General features: G+C 49.3%; 1 protein-coding gene across 1 annotated transcript in view; it reads right to left on the bottom strand.

Moving 5' to 3' along the window:
* Nucleotides 1–19355, bottom strand: part of ANKMY2 (ankyrin repeat and MYND domain containing 2) — a 208612-nt gene that overhangs the window by 12015 nt on the left and 177242 nt on the right. Inside the window, 1 exon segment of the mRNA XM_085630799.1 lies at nt 9382–9523. Within this exon segment, the coding sequence (XP_085486925.1) occupies nt 9382–9523 (142 nt within the window).

Here is a 19355-nt window from a genome sequence, read left to right as displayed (position 1 = left end):
TAGTATCATCAGTTGCAAGAGATGTAGCACCAAAATATTTCTTGTCAACAGAACACACCACAAATGACCTGCAATAGGTCATCATTGAACAACTTGAGAGTGGTTCACGGAACCCAGACAAGATTAGATAAGAAAAAGAAAAAAATTGATTTACCGACTTTCCATCCATAAGACATGATTAAATGATTATACACCTTAGAACACAGTTCTAATTTAAAATTAGCATACTTGTAAAGTGAGTTCTAAAATTCTTCAACCACCAATGTTCACTGATATTTTCACAGGTTTTAGAATTCGTATGGTTTCAACATGATATTAGGTGAGAAATGTAAGGCCTTGCACAGTGGACAGGAACCACTGATCAAACACGGTTAATTTGCATTATTTTTGTATGATTCAGAACTTTAAACAGGGTTAGTTTCCCTATCCTTCGCTCAGGCCCGGACTGGCGATGCCGGGCACCGGGCAATCCCCCGGTAGGCTGCCAGGGGTGGGGGCCGGTTTTTTGGCCGGGGGCCGGTTTTGTTGCTGGGATGGGCGGGGGCCTATTTTTGTGCACTAAGTACTGTTCAGTAGTCACTTTACTCACTACTGTACTCTGCTGCATCTCACTCTCTCCTCGGCTCGCTCCGTGGCAGAAAAAAGCACAATTTAATCAATCTCTCCATGATTTTCGGAGGTGGGTCGGGTGACGGGTCTCGCGTGCGCGCGCGCTGCGCAGAGGTCTCCCTCGCCGCGTCTGCGCGACCTGCTCTTAGGTTTCAGTTCACCCACCTTAGGGGGGTGGGGCGGGCGCCGTGGCTGTTGGTGGTGACACATGCGCATTGGGGCTCTCACAATTAAAAGTGCGCGTGACCCCCTGATTCCAGAACCCAGAGACTGAGACCGTGACAACGAGAGGCCTTCTCTCGCAGTTGCCACCCCTTAATTTAATTATTAATTATTTCTAGTTCTATCTCCCCCTGGCCCTGCCTGTCCCTGTGTCCCAGTGCCGCCCGCCGCCAGGTGAGTGGTGTTTGCATTTTTGCAAATTACATTTGTAATCCGATAATGCACAGCAGAAGGTGTGCAGTAGGAGCGTGGGGTCAATGGGTAGGACCGAAGTATATGTAGGCAGGGAGCTGAATAAACATTGGCCATAAAACTGCTTGTTTCGCGCTGACCCGTTTAATAAGATGTTGTGTGTTTTCAACTAGATCAATATTCTTAGAAGCAGTTCCGTGTTACAGTTTGGAGAGGCATTATTCTAGTGCAGCACTTTTGAAGTCAGTACTAGTTTGTTACACTAGGCATTCTTGCCTTTTTTTGTTGTACAGGAATGCAGTTGTGTTGATGACATTACCTCTTTTGGTACAGTATTACCTGTGGGCGTTACTTCGGCTGAAGTTCACTGTTTCAAGTTGAGCCAATTTTTGAAATTACAAAACGTTTTTAAACATGTTTGGGCGGGAGACATACATATTTAGGGACTGCAAAAGAACAGTTCATCCTACTTAATTGATCTAAAAAATTATTGAAAAATATTAAATGATATGACCCGTGATACAGTTTGTAAATTTTAACGTTTCTCTACATGTTTCCTAAAAATTACAAATATGGCCCAACTAAGAGACACAGAGTTCCATTTAATGTACCATTCAGTCCGATTACAGTAATGCCTCATTGTCTCCATTTCAAATGATCCATGGAACGTGGTGATTCGACTGTTGTGTGAGTACAAATAATTGATTTTCAATGGCACCTGCGACTCAAGACCGGGCTGGAGCGGGCCAGAAATTTCAAAAGCAAAAGGGGCCTAAGGAAGTAAGGGGCAAGTGGGCTACTACTAGGCACAGGCCCGGGTTCCGCAACGTAGTGGCACTGCACCGACTTTTGTTTGTTGCTGTTGCTTGCCTAATATGAATGTGAGCAGGGAGCGAGGTGGTGGCTGGCCTCAGGCCTGGCACTGCAGCCAGCACGGGTTTATGATTATCGCCTACTGCCTGACACGCGACGCTGCTCCCTGACACTAAAAGCCGCAGGACTGGGTGACTGTCCAGCGCTGATTGACAGTCTAGTTCACGGTGCGATGTGCGTCCCCTGTCTCATTCCTCTCCTTTCTTTTATTTGCTCCCCTGTGAAATGGATCCAAAAAAAAAAAAACACTTTTGCTGGAAATGTCGTATTTTTCTGTTATTTTATTTCCAAGGTGCAGCTTCGGGAATAAAAGGTTAAAATATGATAAAATAACTAAATAAAGTAAGACAGAGTGGTAGCAAGCTGGCCAGATTGATTTTATTAACACCCAAACACATTAGCGTCACTTTTACAGAGTTTGCCAGTGAAGCGCTATTTTTGTTTTCTTGTCTTTGTTTTTCCTGGGCTTGCACCTAGTGCACCAATCCTGGAGGTGCTGCAATGTGTGGATTGGAGAAAAGAAATGTGTACTGCGGCTCTGCGTCCAGGGATGTGGTCTTTTTTACCCTACTGCTTACATTTTGTAAGGATATAAGCAATGGACGTTAAAATGGGTCCATTCAGGGCCTTGTTGTCATGTCCTCAACTTTTCAGGCAAAAGCACTCACTGATTTCTGAATAGTGAGTGTAAAAGCGCTAAGCTAACCATGTTGTTCCTGCTTACATTTCACATGGTTTGCTAATTTTGCATTCCCTTTGAGTGTTTGCTTTTCCAGGATGTTGTTACTATTTTTTGTAGGCCACATATTGCTCTTGTCTAGTGCGTCATTTAAATTGAGCCACATCCAGGTGTTTATAGCCGGCAACAATTGGGTTGTAATTGAAGGTAGTGTGAGTTTTTCTCAGTGGGGCAGTATGGTTTTCAGTGGGGAAGAGGATGTGCCACTATGGCCAGAGCTGCTGAATTTGGAACTGGTGAACCAGATTCAGCCTTAATAACCAGTCCATTAGACCACTCTCCTGAGTGAGCACAACCCATGCTAGACCTTAGAAGGCTTCGCAAGACCTTAGAAGCTCTGGTGTCTTAGCACCAGCAGGCGGATCCTAGCAGTGGCAAGTGTGGTTTAACCTTCAAGGCTTGTCCACCACAATCCATACTGAAGTTCAACTCCAGTCTTGCGGGCAGGCCTATGAAGCAGCACACCCTAGAACAGTGACTGTCATTGAGGTCACAGGACCCTTGAAGGGCCAGCTCTAGGGCAGTGCAACCGGTGTGACCGCACCGGGTGCTGACTTTGGGTGGAGGCATTATGTTTGCAAGTATATTAAGAGTTTAAAAGCGCTTGCTGCCTCCTTCCTGGCCTCCAGCAATTTTCGGCATCAATAAAAATGGCATGATGAATCTGGTGTTGAATGTTCTTCCTTGAGAGAGATCTGCATATTGTTTAGTGGAAGTTTTGACTTATGGAAAGGTAGCTCAGAGTGTTAATGTGCCTGCTGCAAAGAACATGTACCATGCAGATCACAAAGTGCACATAATGTAAATAGGTCAGTGGGCTACTGCTTTTGTCAGAGAGATCCTATTGTTACTTGCAGTTAATAAGTTAAAATCCTAACATAGACCAGTGAGCTATTAATGCAAAGGGCACCACCAGTGCTAAGGCCGTCCCTGCCCTTGAGGGCAGTCTTCCTCACTGACCTGCCTGTGCCTGAGGCTGCGAGCAAGACTCCGGCTATGCTAGCAGGCTGCACCACTACCTACCAGGCCCGGTTCTAGAGGGTGGGCCAGGCCCACCAAACATGAGCCTCCTCAGCCCTCGCAGTCGCAGTGAATCTGCCACCGATGTACAACAACAATAAAAACTGTTAACTTGTGATTTACAATCCTGCTGCAGAGCAACCATTTGTCGGTTGGTAGTTCGTAAATGCAGATAAACTGAATTTTGTGGGAATAGCTCAATGGGTTACTACCTCTGTCACAGATATCCTTGTGTTACTTGCAGTTCAGAAGTTAACATAAGACAGTGACCAATGAACTGTCATAAAAAAACTACATACAAACTTCGCTTTTTTTGTGTTGTGATGTAGTTAGAACTTCTCCATTCTTTCATTATTCTAATGTTACTAATAAGAGTTTGTTTGGGCAGTTATACATTTTTATCAGTAAAGCCAACCCTGACCACTGGAGTACTCTTTAAATCCTGACTTTGTGCTTCTCCGAGTCCCGACCAAACCCCCGTAAAATATACTGCCCACCAGAATGGATGAAGTGATTTCTACACCTTGTAATCCTCATTAGTTTATGTGACATTTCGCGTAAACTGATTTTGATTTATTGTCTCTGTATAATGTGTGCTTGCTGTTATGTAAAGTACTGTGACACCTTACACTGATATGAGTAGTGCTATACAACGAATGGAATGGGTATGAGAGAGGGGCAATGGAGAGATAAGGGGCACTAGTGGAGGGTGGCAGTGAGGGAATACCAGAAAGAGGTCATGGGGTGGGGGGAGCTACGGAGAGATGAAGGGTGTGGGTGGCAGACAGTGAGGGAGGGTGGCAGTGAGGGAGTCAGAGGAGGAGGTCACGGGGTGGGGGGGAACTACAGAGAGCTGAGGGGCACTAGTGGAGAGTGGGAGTGAGGGAAACCGAGGTGGAGGTCATGAGGTGGGGGAACTACAGGAGAGATGAGGGGTACTAATGGAGGGTGGCAGTGAGGGAAGCCAACGAGGATGTCATGGGGCAGGGGGAACTACAGAGCGATGAGGGGCAATAGTGGAGGGTGGCAGTGAGGGAATCTTATGAGGAGGTGGGTCACAGGCTGGAAGGGAACTACAGAGAGATGAGGGGCACTGGTGGGGGTGGCAGTGAGGGAATCCGAGGAGGAGGTCACGGGGTAGGGGGGGGGAACTACAGAGAGATGAGGGGCGCTAGTGAAGGGAGCAGTGAGGAAATCCGAGGAGGTGGTCACGGGATGGAGGGGAAACTACAGACAGATGAGGGGCGCTGGTGGAGGGAGCGGTGAGGGAATCTGAGTAGGTCATGGGGTGGGGGGCTACAGAGAAATGAGGGGCACTAGTGGAGGATGGAAGTGAGGGAATCTGAGGAGGAGGTCATGGGGTGGGGGGGCTACAGAGAAATGAGGGGCACTAGTGGAGGATGGCAGTGAGGGAATCCGATGAGGGGGTCATGGGGTGGGGGGAAACTACGGAGTGATGAGGGGTGCTGGTGAAGGATGGCAGTGAGGGAATCTGAGGAGGAGGTCATGGGGTGTGGGAGCTACGGAGAGATGAGGGGCACTGGTGGAGGGTGGTAGTTAGGGTGTCTGAGGAGGAGGCCATGAGGGGGAGTGGCTACGGAGAGATGCTTCATTTGAGCACTATTTACAAAACTCAGGATATAAAAATCATTTAATGTTTGCACATTGTCTTGTACACTTTTTACTCTGAACCGTTGCACAATTGTTTGAAGTTAAGTGCGTTTTTAAATGTCTTTATGCTATTTTATATGAAGAATAAATTGGTTATATTTAAATTCATGTTTTGTGCTCGACATTTCATTTTTTAGTGTTCTCTGTAGGAATGTCTGTGTTTTATGACTGTGTATCTTGGTGCTCCTTAAGGTAATCATTTACTATGCTTTAAAAGTTAATACAATCCAATATGTAATGAAAAATGTGTTGAAAAATACTTTTTTTTTTTGGCCTTTCCGTCTCCCAAATTTCTTGTGTGGGGGGGACAAGTTCAGCCCCCCCAAACTCCCCCTAATAGTGGTTGCTCACTGCGCTTGCTTGCTACACACCATGTGGGGGCTGGTCTCACTTTTATTTCTCTCTGATTTACTACTTGTGCCTATTTTTGGTGATCTCTGAAAGAATGTCTATGGGTACATATGACTGGGTGGGTAACCTGGTGCTCTTGAAGGTCATCATCTACTATTTACTGTGGTTTGAAAGTTGATACAATTGAATATGTAATGAAAAATGTGCTGTAAAATTCACCATTTTGGTCGGTTGTTTTCCAAAATTTTCTTGGGGGGAGAACCCCCCCAAACCCCCCTAGTAGCGGCCGGGCTCGCTCGCTGCGCACGCTCGCTACGCGCTGGACGGAGGCTGGTCTGCAAAATTTGACGGGGGCTGGTCTGCCACATTTTGCCAGGGCTGATTTCCGTTCCCAGTCCGGCCCTGCCTTCGCTCAGTACCAACAGTTCTTTTCAATATAAAGACAACATTTCTCTTTTTTTTTTTAATGAGTTGGGTAGTCTTAACAGTCACATTCTATACACTCTGTTCGTTGCTGTTCCAATTACCGAACAAGGACCACACTGTGGGTAGAAGGAGTATGTATTCTTTTTGAAAAATCAATAATGTTCAAAATCTTTGCTTGTTAAAATATATAAAATACAGTGTCTTTGAAAGCTTGTAACCTTTTAGATCTGCTGTCCTGTCAAGTTTCGGGTTCGGCCGCCAAGTCCACAGCGCCATGACGCTTGATACCATATGTACAATACAGCGTCTTCGAACACCTGATACCTTCTAGATTTGCCGTCCCCATTCTAGCTTTGGGACACGGACATCACTCCCACAAAGTGTTGAGATGCGGTCATGCGTGTTCCACGGTATGCACCCGGAAGACAGCAATTAAGCCTCCATCTGCGTGCAGAGGCTAACATGCAGAGCTTAGAGGACATCAACCAGGTCTGTAGCTGGCGCAACGCCTTGATGAAGTAAATCTCTGGGGGATGGGGGCTCTTGCACATAGAATATTGTCTCTGTGGGAGACACATGCGATGCCAACAAGATTTTAATGAAAATAACTCTTGTCCAGTGTGTGACTACAGGGTCCGCCCACCTTTAAGTCTCTATAATGCATTAGACAATTCCAATCAATGAAGGTCAATAGGCCTTATTATTGAGTTTTGTTGCTCGTTATGCACGTACCCCAACGCTAATGATTAGAATCAAGATCACGGGGGAACTTCAATGTCCCTCTTTGATGCACTTTGAATCCGACTGCATGAGCTGGATGCGGTTTTAACAGATCAAACTACACAACTCATATATACAGCTACAGATGAATACTTTCAATATTACCTGTATAACGATGTCCTCTTACCTTAATCATTACAAGTGATCCTACAGGACACAGTCCTGTGTTGAGTGTAACGGAGAACGTAAGTTACGATATCATTTTATGAAAGCACAATCAATAGTATGCATGTGTTCACTCGTGTTTAATTAGCACACGATAAAACAGATATTTTGGTCCTGAAGAAAGCCATTTAACCCTTAGTAGAATCTAATAACATAGCTCTAACATGTAGACCAATATGTGAGTGATAAGACTCTTGTGTCACATCTAGTGTTATCTTTAACGTTATCCAAGGTTCCCATTATTAAGTATTTTCCTTCCTGGTAGGGATAACTTAAGGTAAGTTGAATAATCTTGATCCCTGATAAAAACAACCAGCCCCCACTATAAAACAGACCTTGTAGCGCACACAGATGCATTAGGAGTCTTGGGTGGGAACCCTATAATGAAGCAGGTCACTAACGGATGTTAGTGGGTGAGGGTTCTTCTAAAAACGAACTAGGAGTTCACGTTCATTTGGTCAAGGGATTTATTAGGACAATGGAAGTGGGCTCTCTCTTGTTGTTTGGTTGATATAGATGGGAGGGGAGTGAGCCCTTACCCTTCCCACTCTCTTCTGATAGTGACTCCGAAGTCTGGGAACACCATCACAGTCTGGTTATCGAAGAGCAATGCGCCCCGTTGCTGTGCCCTTCGGAGCACAGTGTTCGGATGTCTAAAGTGCAGGAAACGTGTGATGATTAGTTGTGATCTCATACCTGTTCTGGAGGGGTCCCAGGTACTCTATGGGCATTCTCCACTGAAAAGTGTGGATAAATGCCACTCTTGATCAGTTTCGTACTCACAACGTTCTTTTTTAAATCTTTTTATTAACAAAGCTCGAGAGACCATACAGTACAAAACAATACCAAAAGTCCATACGTGGAGAGACCCCAGTAATCAGAAGCGGGTTAGATATAAGGGAGAAGAAAGACAATATCACATTACTCATGCCACCAGCATCTAAGTGCCTACCCCTAGCTCTCTGTACTTTTGCCATGGTGCCCACACTCTTTCCCATTTCTTGGCACAACCCCAGCTTTTATATATAGTTTCTTCGGTCCCTGTTCCAGGCATCTCGGAGGGTAGTGAGGGAGTCCGGTACGTTGTTAATTAATTTACGATATATCGTGGAGGTCGGTTTCTCGGTGATCGGGTCAAGTAGCAACCTGTCTTCTAACGGGGAGTACTCTGGGATAGAAGTACCACTATGCACATGCGAGCGCAACGCGTGTAGGAGTCTAACATGGTGGTATCCCTGTGACTGATGAAGGTTATATTCGCTCTGGAGATCTGCGAACGTGATGGGGGAGTCCCCTTTCTATACATCCACTAAATACTCAATTCCTATCAGTTTCCACCCCCTGAAACCCGACAGAGCGGCCACTTCGCGCAGCTTGTTACCCAACCACAGTGGGGTTTTACAGGTCAGTTTTACCGCCCACCCCAGGAGTTTATTAGCCTCTCTCCAGCACTGCAGCACCACTTTGGTGTGATCGGGCCACTCCGGACGCGATCTGCGAGCGTACAGGAGGGATTCACAGTTTCCTCCCGGCATAAACATTCTGTCCACTCTGTATGCAGGTTCGTCAACGCCCACATACATCCAATCATTTATCACCTGAAGCTGCGAGGCCCAGTAGTATATAGCCTGATGTCCGGAACTGCCAGGCCACCATCATACACCCCCTTGTGGAGCTTGTGCAATGCAATCCTTGGAGATCCACCCTCCCACAACAGAGTTCTAACCGCCTGTGGTATTCGTTTGAACTCAGTCGGGAGGACAGGGTATGGAGTGTTTTGGAGAATGTAAAGGAGCCTCGGCGTAGTCACAAAGTTCTTGATGATTTTTTTCTACATTGGTGCGCTCTGCTTTCTCAGAAATCCAGACAAATCTTACATTGTTGTGGCATGACCTGCCTTAAGCATCCTCTGCTCTAGCGCACAGACACTGTGTGATGACTTGGTGGACTTCTGCGCTCAGGATCTTGTTGGAGGCCTCATGTTCCAATATGGCTGTTTCAGCAGTGCCCATCCACTCCGCTATTTTTCCCATGTCATTTCAGATCAGAGTGAAGTCAACTGCCACTGTGTCTATTTTGGTCTCAGGCACCATGAGGGACTCCAAAATGGTCCATAGCAGTTCTTTAAGGGTATAGGCCTACCAGCTTGCTTGTACCTCAACAGCAGCATGTAAATAGATTTATGCAGATTTACCAAGGCTGTTGATGGCTTATTTAATTTTCTCAATACACATTACTTAATACAAGCGCACATTGTCTATTTAATGTGCTCAGACAAATATTAGTGTAATGTATATTCTTTAATTGCATGCAAAATACAATTTATTACTAACCTTTTCTCTGCAAATGATCTGGTTTCTCTCTTAGTTTGGCAGCTTCAGCTTCCTGCTTTTCTCGTTCTGCTTTCAGATTTTTGCAAACTTTTTTGTGAGTAAACCAGTGAGCCTTCTGACAGTCCTGATCACAATAGATCACCTGTGAAGAAAAATAAAGAGGATGATGTATTTTTTCTCACAATAAACTGTGAGAGTCTATTTACATGAAAGATTCCAAGAACCTGGTCATATGCTGCAAATAAATGCTGTTCCCCCCAACTGAAGTATACTGGCACTCCTTTACTTGCTCAATCAATCAATCGGAACATTTGTAAAGTGCACTACTTACTCGTGAGGGTCTCAAGGCGCTGGGGGAGGGAGAAGAGGGGAGGGGGGGGGAGCGGTGCTGCTACTGCTCGAATAGCCAGTTCTTGAGGAGTCTTCTGAAGGTTAGCAGGTCCTGGGTCTGCCGTAGGAGGATGGGGAGGGTGTTCCAGGTCTTGGCGGTGAGGTGGGAGAACGATCTGCCGCCGGAGGTCGCTCTTCGGATGTGGGGGACTGTGGCGAGTGTGAGGTCGGCGGAGCGGAGCTGGCGGTTGGGAGTGTAGAAGCTGAGTGGTCTGTTGAGGTATGCTGGTCTGGTGTTGTGGAGTGCCTTGTGTGCGTGGGTGAGAGCTTGAAGGTGATCCTCTTGTTGACGGGGAGCCAGTGCAGGTCTCTCAGGTGGGGTGTGACGTGGCTGCGGCGAGGGATGTCGAGGATCAGGCGTGCAGAGGCGTTTTGAATGCGTTGAAGTCGTTACAGGAGTTTTGCCGAGGCTCCTGCGTAGAGAGCGTTTCCGTAGTCCAGCCTGCTGCTGACGAGGGCCCGGGTGACCGTTCTTCTTGTTTTGGTGGGGATCCACCTGTAGATCTTGGAGGGCATGCGGAGCGTGTTAAAGCAGGAGGAAGCGACGGCGCTGACCTGCTTTGTCATGGAGAGAGTAGAGTCGAGGAGGAACCCTAGGTTGCGTGCGTGGTCGGTGGGTGTTGGAGCTGTTCCCAGTGCTGTCGGCAACCAGGAGTCGTCCCAAGCCGAAGGGGTGGAGCCGAGGATGAGGACTTCCGTGTTTATTGAATCTTTTTTTTTTATTATTTTTTTATCCTCATACGCCTCTGACCCCAACGAACAAGTTACTTACCTTCGGTAACGATGTATCTGTAAGAAACATTAGTTAGTTAGATTCCTCACCTTAGAATATCCCCAGGCGTCAGGCTGGATCCGGAAAGATTTTTCGTCAGCAATACCCCTTGCGCGCCGCTAGGCGTCGTCTGCGGCTCCGCGTCCGTCGTCGGCGTCGTGCTCCAGAATGACGTCGGAGTACTTAGACGCCGCCCTCGCGCGCTGACGTCAGTTCTTGTACATAGCGTTCCGCGCCAGGAACGCAGAGCCATGCAAGAGGCCGACACTGGTGCCAAAAAATCTAGGGCCCTGAAAAGGATAGCCTTAACCCTAGATGTCGGTTCACAGAATGGGGAGGATGGGTGGGTCGGTGAGGAATCTAACTAACTAATGTTTCTTACAGATACATCGTTACCGAAGGTAAGTATCTTGTTCATCTGAAAGAAACATGTTAGTTAGATTCCTCACCTTAGAATAGATACCCCAGCAATACCAACCCCGGTGGTGGGTCTGCGAACCAAGATCACACCAGTAAGTCCTGGAGAACAGCCAAAGAAGCCGTCTCACCGGACTTGGCTGTCCAGGCAATAATGTTTGGCAAACGTGTGCAGCGAGGCCCAAGTTGCTGCCTGACAGATGTCCTGCAAAGGGACCCCTCGGCCCAGGGCAGTAGTCGCCGCTGGGGCCCGGGTGGAATGGGCTCTCAGCCCTACATGAGGGTTCTTTTTAGCCAAGGAGTAACAAGCCTTTATACACAAGACGACCCACCGCGAGATGGTCCACTTGTGTACTGCCCTCCCCTTTTTAGCACCCACATATCCAACAAAAAGCTGGTCATCCACCCGGAACTGTTTGGTGCGGTCCAAATAAAAGGACAGCGCCCGTTTTGGGTCCAGACGGTGGAGCCTTTCTTCCTCTTTCGAAGGATGCGGAGGCAGAAAGAAGGTGGGCAAAGTGACAGTTTGCCCGATGTGAAAGGATGTCACCACTTTCGGAAGAAAGGAAGGACGAGTCCGGAGAACAACCTTGTCCGGATGAATAGAAAGAAAGGGAGGCTCAGAAGATAGAGCCTGGAGCTCACTCACCCGTCTAGCCGAGGTGATGGCTACCAGGAAAGCAGTCTTAAGAGTCGGAAGACGAATGGGACAATTGTGAAGAGGCTCAAAGGAAGCGCACATCAGAAAAGTCAAGACTAGATTCAAATCCCACTGAGGCATTACGAAGGGGACAGGGGGAAACATGTGAGTAATGCCCTTGAAGAAACGAGAAACAACAGGGGATTTGAAAAGAGAAGGCTGATCAGGAAGCCATAAGAAAGCAGAGATAGCAGAAAGATAACCTTTTAGGGTGCCCAGAGCACAGCCCTCCTGGGCCATAGAAAGAAGAAAGAGGAGAACCTCAGCAAGAGGGGCAGAAAGGGGATCCACAGCCTATGCTGTGCACCATGCCACAAATTTGTTCCACCGGCAGGCATATACCGATTTTGTGGAGGGACGCCTGGCTGCCAGAATGACATCACAGACTTCAGGAGGCAAGTCAAATGGCATCAACTGTCGCAGCTGAATCTCCACGCATGGAGGTGGAGACTCGGGTGGAGGACCGTCCCTGCTGCTGCAACAGAAGGTCCTCCTGAAAAGGTAGTCGTATCGGGGGATCGATTGACATACTGAGTAGCTCGGGATACCAGTACCTTCGTGCCCAATCCGGGCGCCTGATCTTCTTCAGCACTCTGGGCAGAAGTGGTATAGGCGGAAAGGCGTACAACAGACCACAACTCCACTCGCGACGAATGGCGTCCCCTAGCGAGTGCCGCCTTGGAAACTCCAACGCGCAGAAGTGCTGACATTGCGCATTCTCTTCGGTGGCGAATAGATCTAACCAAGGCTCTCCCCACTGCCGAAAGAGGCCTTGCGCCACGTCCGAGTGTAGACGCCATTCGTGATCCATCATGCACCGGAGCTGAGTTAGTCTGCTCTGGCGTTCAGAGAGCCCGCCAGATGTTGAACCACCAGGGTGATGCCCTGATGTTCCAGCCTCGTCCAGAGGCGCAGAGCCTCCTGACAAAGGGTCCACGACCACACCCCGCCCTGTTTGTTGCAATACCACATGGCGGTGGTGTTGTCCGTGAACACCTGCACCACACTTCCCCGGATAAATGGAAGGAATGCCTTCAGTGCAAGTCGGATCGCTCTCAGCTCCAAAAGGTTGATATGGAGCCGAGACTCCGCCGGAGACCAGAGGCCTCTGATCTCAGCCTCCCCCAAATGGCCCCCCCATCCCAGGAGGGACGCATCCGTCACTACTACGTGCTCCGGTTGGGGTAGGGAGAGGTATCTGCCGCTGACCCAATTGTGGTTCGTAAGCCACCACTGCAACTGCTTCGCAGTGCCCTCCGAGATCAAGACATGGTCGGACAGGTTGTCCCGTTGCTGGACCCACTGAAACTTCAGGTCCCACTGCAGAGACCGCATTCACCACCTGGCGTAATGCACTAATAGGATGCAGGAGGCCATCTGACCCAGAAGCCGCAGCACCAACCTGACCGAAACCCGGGATAGAGGCTGAAAAATGGGAATCAGAGCCTGAATATCCCGGACCCGCTGTTCCGGCGGATAGGCCCGGAACTGTGCCAAGTCCAGAACCGCTCCGATGAAGAGGAGCTTCTGGGAGGGACTCAGATGCGACTTCGGCACATTGACGGAGAACCCCAGCAAATGCGGGAGGGCGGCACTAGTCTGGAGGTGGGAGACGACTTGCTGGGGCGAACCCGCCTTCAACAGCCAGTCGTCGAGATAGAGGAAGACTGGAACCCCTAATCTGCGCAGATGAGCTGCGACCACCGCCATCACTTTCGTGAACACCCGAGGGGCACTGGTGAGGCAGAAGGGGAGCACGGTGAACTGAAAATGCTCCTGACCCACCGTGAATCGCAGGTAACACCGGTGGGCCGGCAGGAAGGAGATGTGGAAATAAGCATCCTGCAAGTCCAACGCTACCATCCAGTCTCCAGGGTCTAGGGCAGCCAGAACCTGAGCTAAGGTGAGCATCTTGAACCTCTCCTTCCGGAGGAAGGACATTGACGCTCCTGAGGTCCAAGATAGCGCGTAGGCCCCCTTTGCCCTTCTTGGGAACCAGAAAGTAGTGGGAATAGCAACCACGACCTACTTCTGGACCAGGAACGCGCTCGACGGCCCCTTTGGCCAAGAGGGCTGCAACTTCCTCCCGCAGAAGATTCAAGTGATCCCCCGACATACGGTGGTACTGCGGTGACATGGCTGGAGGGGTCGTTTCGAAGGGGAGGGAGTAACCCCTTCGGACGATTTGCAGCACCCACCTGTCCGACGTGATGGAACGCCAGTGGAGCAGGTGATAGCGAACTCTGCCACCCACTGGCGAGGAATGGGCCTGAAAGCTCGGACTAGGAGGGCTTTGAGGCGGATGCTGCCGGGGTGGATGTGAACTGACCGGCACGTTGTCCCCCGGGACCGCCTCGGCGGAATCCACGTCCGCGACCACGTGCAGGTTGAGTCTGCGGCCGGTGGCTAGGCAGACGTGAGGGGGCGCCCCTTCCTTGGCCACGAAAGGGGCGAAAGGCAGAAGTTTGCGGTCGCGGGGCCGAGAGGCCCAAGGACTTGGCCGTAGCCCGGGAGTCCTTGAAGCGCGCCAGCGCACTATCCGCCTTCTCGACAAAAAGGCGAGTGCCATCAAAGGGCATATCCATGAGGGTACTCTGGACATCCCCCGAGAAAAGACGTGGTCCGCAGCCAGGCATGGCGACGGAGTGCCACTGTGGTTGATATCGCCCTACCCAGCGAGTCCGTAGTGTCTAGTCCACATCGTATAGCATGTCGTGCTGCATCTCGTCAGTCGGCGAGAGCCTGGGCGAGCCGTGTTCGGGCCTCCTCCGGACAAAGGGGCAGCCTGCCCTCCACCGTACCCCACAGAGAGTGGGAATAAAGGTCCAAGAGGCAAGTGGTATTCAAGGACCGCAGGCCCAAACTAAGGGAAGAAAACAGCTTCTTTCCGAACTGTTCTAGCCTCTTGGATTCCAGATCCGGAGGAGCGGACGGGAAGGAGGATTGGGAAGTAGAGGCCTGGATAACCAGACTCTCGGGCGTGGGGTGTTGGGACAGAAAACTGGGGTCGCCCAGAGCGGGGCGGTGGCGCCGGGCCACGTTCCGATCTACTGGAGGTACTGTGGAGGGCTTGGACCAGGTGCCCTGCAGAACGTCCACTAGTGCCTCATTGAACTGCAGCAGAGGCTCCGAGGAGCTTGCTGACGGTTGAAGCACTTCAGTGAGGAAGTTAGTCCTCACGGCCACAGCAGGCAACTCCAGCCCAAGGGCGTCGGCCGCCTTGCGCAGCACCACTGAAAAAGCTGCACCTTCCTCCGAGGCCACAGTCGGAGGAGAGATGAAACCAGTGTCCGGGGAGGTGTCCAGACCACTGGCATCCCCCAGTTCGTCTGCCCAGTCCTGTGATAAAAGGGCCTGCCTGCCCATAGGGTCCTCAGTCGCCCCCGTCATCCGATTCCTGATAAACAGGGGGGAATAACCGGAGCCGGGCGGTAGATGAAATGTTCATCCATCGGCGTCGGACGGCGCCACACCGGTGACGGGCCCGGACCGGGGCTGAACCGGGGAACGGCGTCTACCGGAGACGGCGCCGGAGGTGGAACTGGTGTCAGCGCCGGCGTCGTGAGGACGACCGGCAGAGATCCAGGCCTGGATCCCTTGGGGACCTGCGGCGTCGGGACCGAAGTCGTCGACAGCGCCGCCGGCTCGCGAGGTCGCCCAGTCGAGCCCACGGGGCCCAAAGGCGCGCCGGCAGGCGTCGACAGCGGAGCCAGGCCCCTCATGGCCGAGAGGAAGGCACTGATCTTCGCCGGAGTTGCGTCAGTCCCAGGGACTGGCGGGTATGGGGACCGACGCGGCTCCTGCGGCTCCGACGGAGCCGCGGGGGTGGGACCACCCTGACCCTCGACCGAGTCGCGCGACCGGAGAGGGGAGTCCGAAGAGCGGTGTCCCCTCTTGGACTTCTTTGAGTGCTTCGACTTACCCAAAGACTTCGAGCCCGACGAGCGGTGATGGTGGCTGTGGCTCCGCGACCGGTCCTTTGACCTCCTCCTGGCCCGGGACCTTGAACGGCGCAGGCCGAGTGTCGAAGCTCGAGAAGCTTACAGGACCGCTCCCGCCTAGCCTTCGAGGTCAAGGCCCGACAGTCGAGGCACGATTCCGCATCGGGGTCGGGCCCCAGACAGTAAAGGCACCGGTGATGGTGATCCGTCACCGACATCAGTCGGTGACAGGAGTCACAGGCTTTAAACCCAGGCATCCTACCGGCACCAAAGTCGAGTCGACAGTAGACCAAAAAGAGTCAAAAGGTTTAGTCAAAAAATGATTAAGGGGTAAGCTCTTCCCGGATCGGCACTGTCTGGCGCGGAAAAAAGAAGAACTGACGTCAGCGCGCGAGGGCGGCGTCTAAGTACTCTGACGACGTCATTTCGGCGCACGACGCCGACAACGGACGCAGACGACGCCTAGCGGCACGCAAGGGGTATGGCTGACGAAAAATCTTACCGGATCCAGCCTGACGCCTGGGGATATTCTAAGGTGAGGAATCTAACTAACGTGTTTCTTTCAGATAAACTGGTAATCCGCAGATCGCCACTGTTACTCATTTTGGAGAGGTAGGTTTTATGGGGTGCTGCCCCATCCCAATGTCGCCCGCCTACCAGTGGTTCACCTACATCCTACCTGTTGCTGACCTCTCGTTATTAGTAAGAGGATGGTCATGCTCTCCGCAGATTTCAGGAAACCGAAGACTGTGGCTGAAAATAGAGCCCATCTTGGATCACTATTACCTGATGACCCAGCGATACCAACGGGGTCCATCGCAGTCGGAGAGCTTCCCATGAGGCCTAATCGTAGGACAAAAAGAAGGTTTCCTATACATAATACAGAGACAAGTTAGTTTTATCTCTGTCTAGGCTGGAGTCGAATTTAACAGGCAGTCCCAAATAGCTCTCTTCTTGCTATTTTTTAGTCTGGCCAGGTCAATTTTAGATGTCTTATACACCGATGAGAGCCATTCCGAATGTGTAGGAGGCAAGGCCTCAGCCATTTCTTACAAATTTCTCGTCTGGCCAACAGGATAGCAAAAAAGAGAAAACATCTACTGTGGCCAGTAATTTCAGTTTGAATACCAAAAATTATTAAGCTGAGGGTAATGTGTACTGGGTATCCTAAAATAGACTTTATAGTGGAACCCACTTTTTGCTAGAACTCAGAAATAGCAGGAGAAGTCCAAAACATGTGTGTGTCGGGGGGCCCTTTCAATGCAAAATTTTTTGCATCTGGCAGGTGGACCATTGGACATCTTAGAGAGTCTAGATGGGGACAGGTAGGCGCTGTGTGTGGTGAAATAATGATTTCTTCTCAGTCAAGCTGGCTTCACAACTGAGAACAAAGTATTATAAGATACCTGCGATAACTCAGCCCAATCCCCCTCCAAAATCAGTTCTTCCCATAATTCACCCGCTAGTCTGAAATCCCAGTCTATGGCCTCCTCAATTGCCCAATAGAAAAAAACTACCTCCTTCTTGCCTGCTGGGTTTTTAACAAGGTGTTCTTCAAGATCATTCCCCAGTCCAATCGGTTTTTTATGATTTTGGGACCAACTTTTTAACTGAATATACTTAAATCTAGACATGCCCCCTTCCAATTTCTCATCGAGTGTTGCCCAAGAAAGGAGAGAGCTGTCTTCAGTTAAGTCTCCCCATGTTAATAGACCTGCTGTTTTTAGTGGTATGGCCAGTGTGTCCCTAAAACAACTTGGAGACCCCGGGCTGTCCCACAATGGAGCTAATCTAGAGTAATACCCCAGACCCGTTGACGTTTTAATTCTGGCCCATATTTGGGCTGCTCCCCATAGAACCGTCAGCCTAACTTTCTTTAAAAAAAAATTGTCTCCATATTTAAAAAGAAAACCTTCATGGGGAAGCCCCGCCTGATCCAGCATTGCTTTGAACATTTTCCCTCTATCTGATGAATCTGGGGATTTCAACAACATTCTTGAGTGGGTTAATTGAAATGCCCACGCATAATACTGAACATCCGGGAGTGCAAGACCACCCTTTTCTCTTCTCCGTCTTAATTTTTTCCAGGAAATCCTGGTTGCTTTGTAGGCCCACATAAATGAATTAATTGCCTGCTGGAATCTGTCGATCAATTGTTTGTCGAAATGCAATGGAATAGTGTTAAAGAGAAAAGTTACTCTTGGTAAAATTACCATTTTTATCAGGTTTACTCTGCCTAAAATGGTCAAGGGAAGATGAGCCCAGGATCTCATTTGTTTTTGGCTCTCTTTAGGAATATTTGAAAGATTCACCTTGGCTATCTCCTCAATGTTAGGGACGATTTTAACTCCCAAGTACCTCATCTCATCTTTAGTGTGATATCGACCCTTTGGCAAGTTTCAGGTCATGATTTCAGTCTTTCCTGCATTAACTTCGTAGCCAGAAACTCTACCAAACTCCTCTGCGAACCTGATGACTTGAGGAAATGATGTCTCTAGATCTCACGAGAGGATTAAAATGTCCGCATACAGGGCTACCTTCCTCACCCATGTACCACTCTTGAATGGCAATATGGCTGACTCCTCCCTAAGAGTCTGAGCAAATGGCTAAATGTACAAGTCAAAAAGGAGGGGAGAGAGAGGGCAGCCCTGTCTTGTTCCTCTCTTAATGCTGATAGGCTTGGTCAGTTTACCGTTGACTACCAGCCTTGCCGACGGGTCACTATATGAGTTTAATAATTCGGCAGAACTTTGGACCAAAATTCAGTTTCTCAAGTACGGCAGCAAGATAATTCCAATTTACCCTGTCAAAGGCTTTTGTTGCATCAAGCGTCATGGCCGCCAGTGGAAGGGTAAAATTGGAAGAAAAATCAATCGGTCCTATCAGGTCGTGCGTGAGATCAAAAAGATTTCTGCCTTTGAAAAACCCCTTCTGGTCAGTATGTAGCAGATCTCCTGCAACTACTCCTAACCTGTCGGCCAAACTCCTAGTGAAAACCTTATAATCAGAGTTAAGGAGCGAGATGGGTCTATACGACCCACAGTTGGTAGAGGATTTACCTGGTTTCAGAATCAAAGTGATGTTTGATTCTCCCCACGAAGTGGGTGGTGTAACCCCATCTACTAGGATCTTATTAAAAAGTATGGCCATGAATGGAATTATGACTTCACCGAAGGATTTATAGACTTCGGCAGGAAGGCCGTCCGGCCCAGCCGCCTTTCCAGCTTTACAAGCGGAAAGTGCTTTCCTTACTTCCTGCTGCGAGATTTCCACCTCTAGATTTTCCAGTTCAGTAGATTCTAAAACTGGGAGATGGACCGAGTTTAACCAATCTCTAGCAATGGTTTTATCTATGCCGTTATCCTCTTCATACAATTCCTTAAAAAAGGTATGGAAGGCGTCTCCTATCTCATCTTCATTACTTGTTAGTGTATTAGCATCTGCAACATATATTTCCTTGATCAGGTTACGCACCCTGTCTGAATTAGCCTTCCAGGCTAGTAATCTACCAGCCCCCCTCGCCGTATTAAAAATGAGCAAGCCTGCTCACCTCCCACCTACTGGAGATTCTAGCCTGAACTGTGCTTTCCAGAAGCGCTTTGAGAGATTCCAATTTAGCAATTAATATTTGAATTTGCTCCTGTCTCTTACATATTCCTTTTTTCGACCTCTTTCATTTGACACTCTGTAAGTGAGATTTCTTCCCTATATTTCCTGTTTTTATGCAAGATCCTATTTGTGACTAAACCCCTCA

Source organism: Triturus cristatus, chromosome 10 (assembly GCF_964204655.1).
Source record: "Triturus cristatus chromosome 10, aTriCri1.1, whole genome shotgun sequence".
In the NCBI taxonomy this organism is placed as follows: Eukaryota; Metazoa; Chordata; class Amphibia; order Caudata; family Salamandridae; genus Triturus; species Triturus cristatus.
Note: the sequence above shows the minus strand (reverse complement) of the source record. Positions and strands in the feature narration are given on the sequence as shown.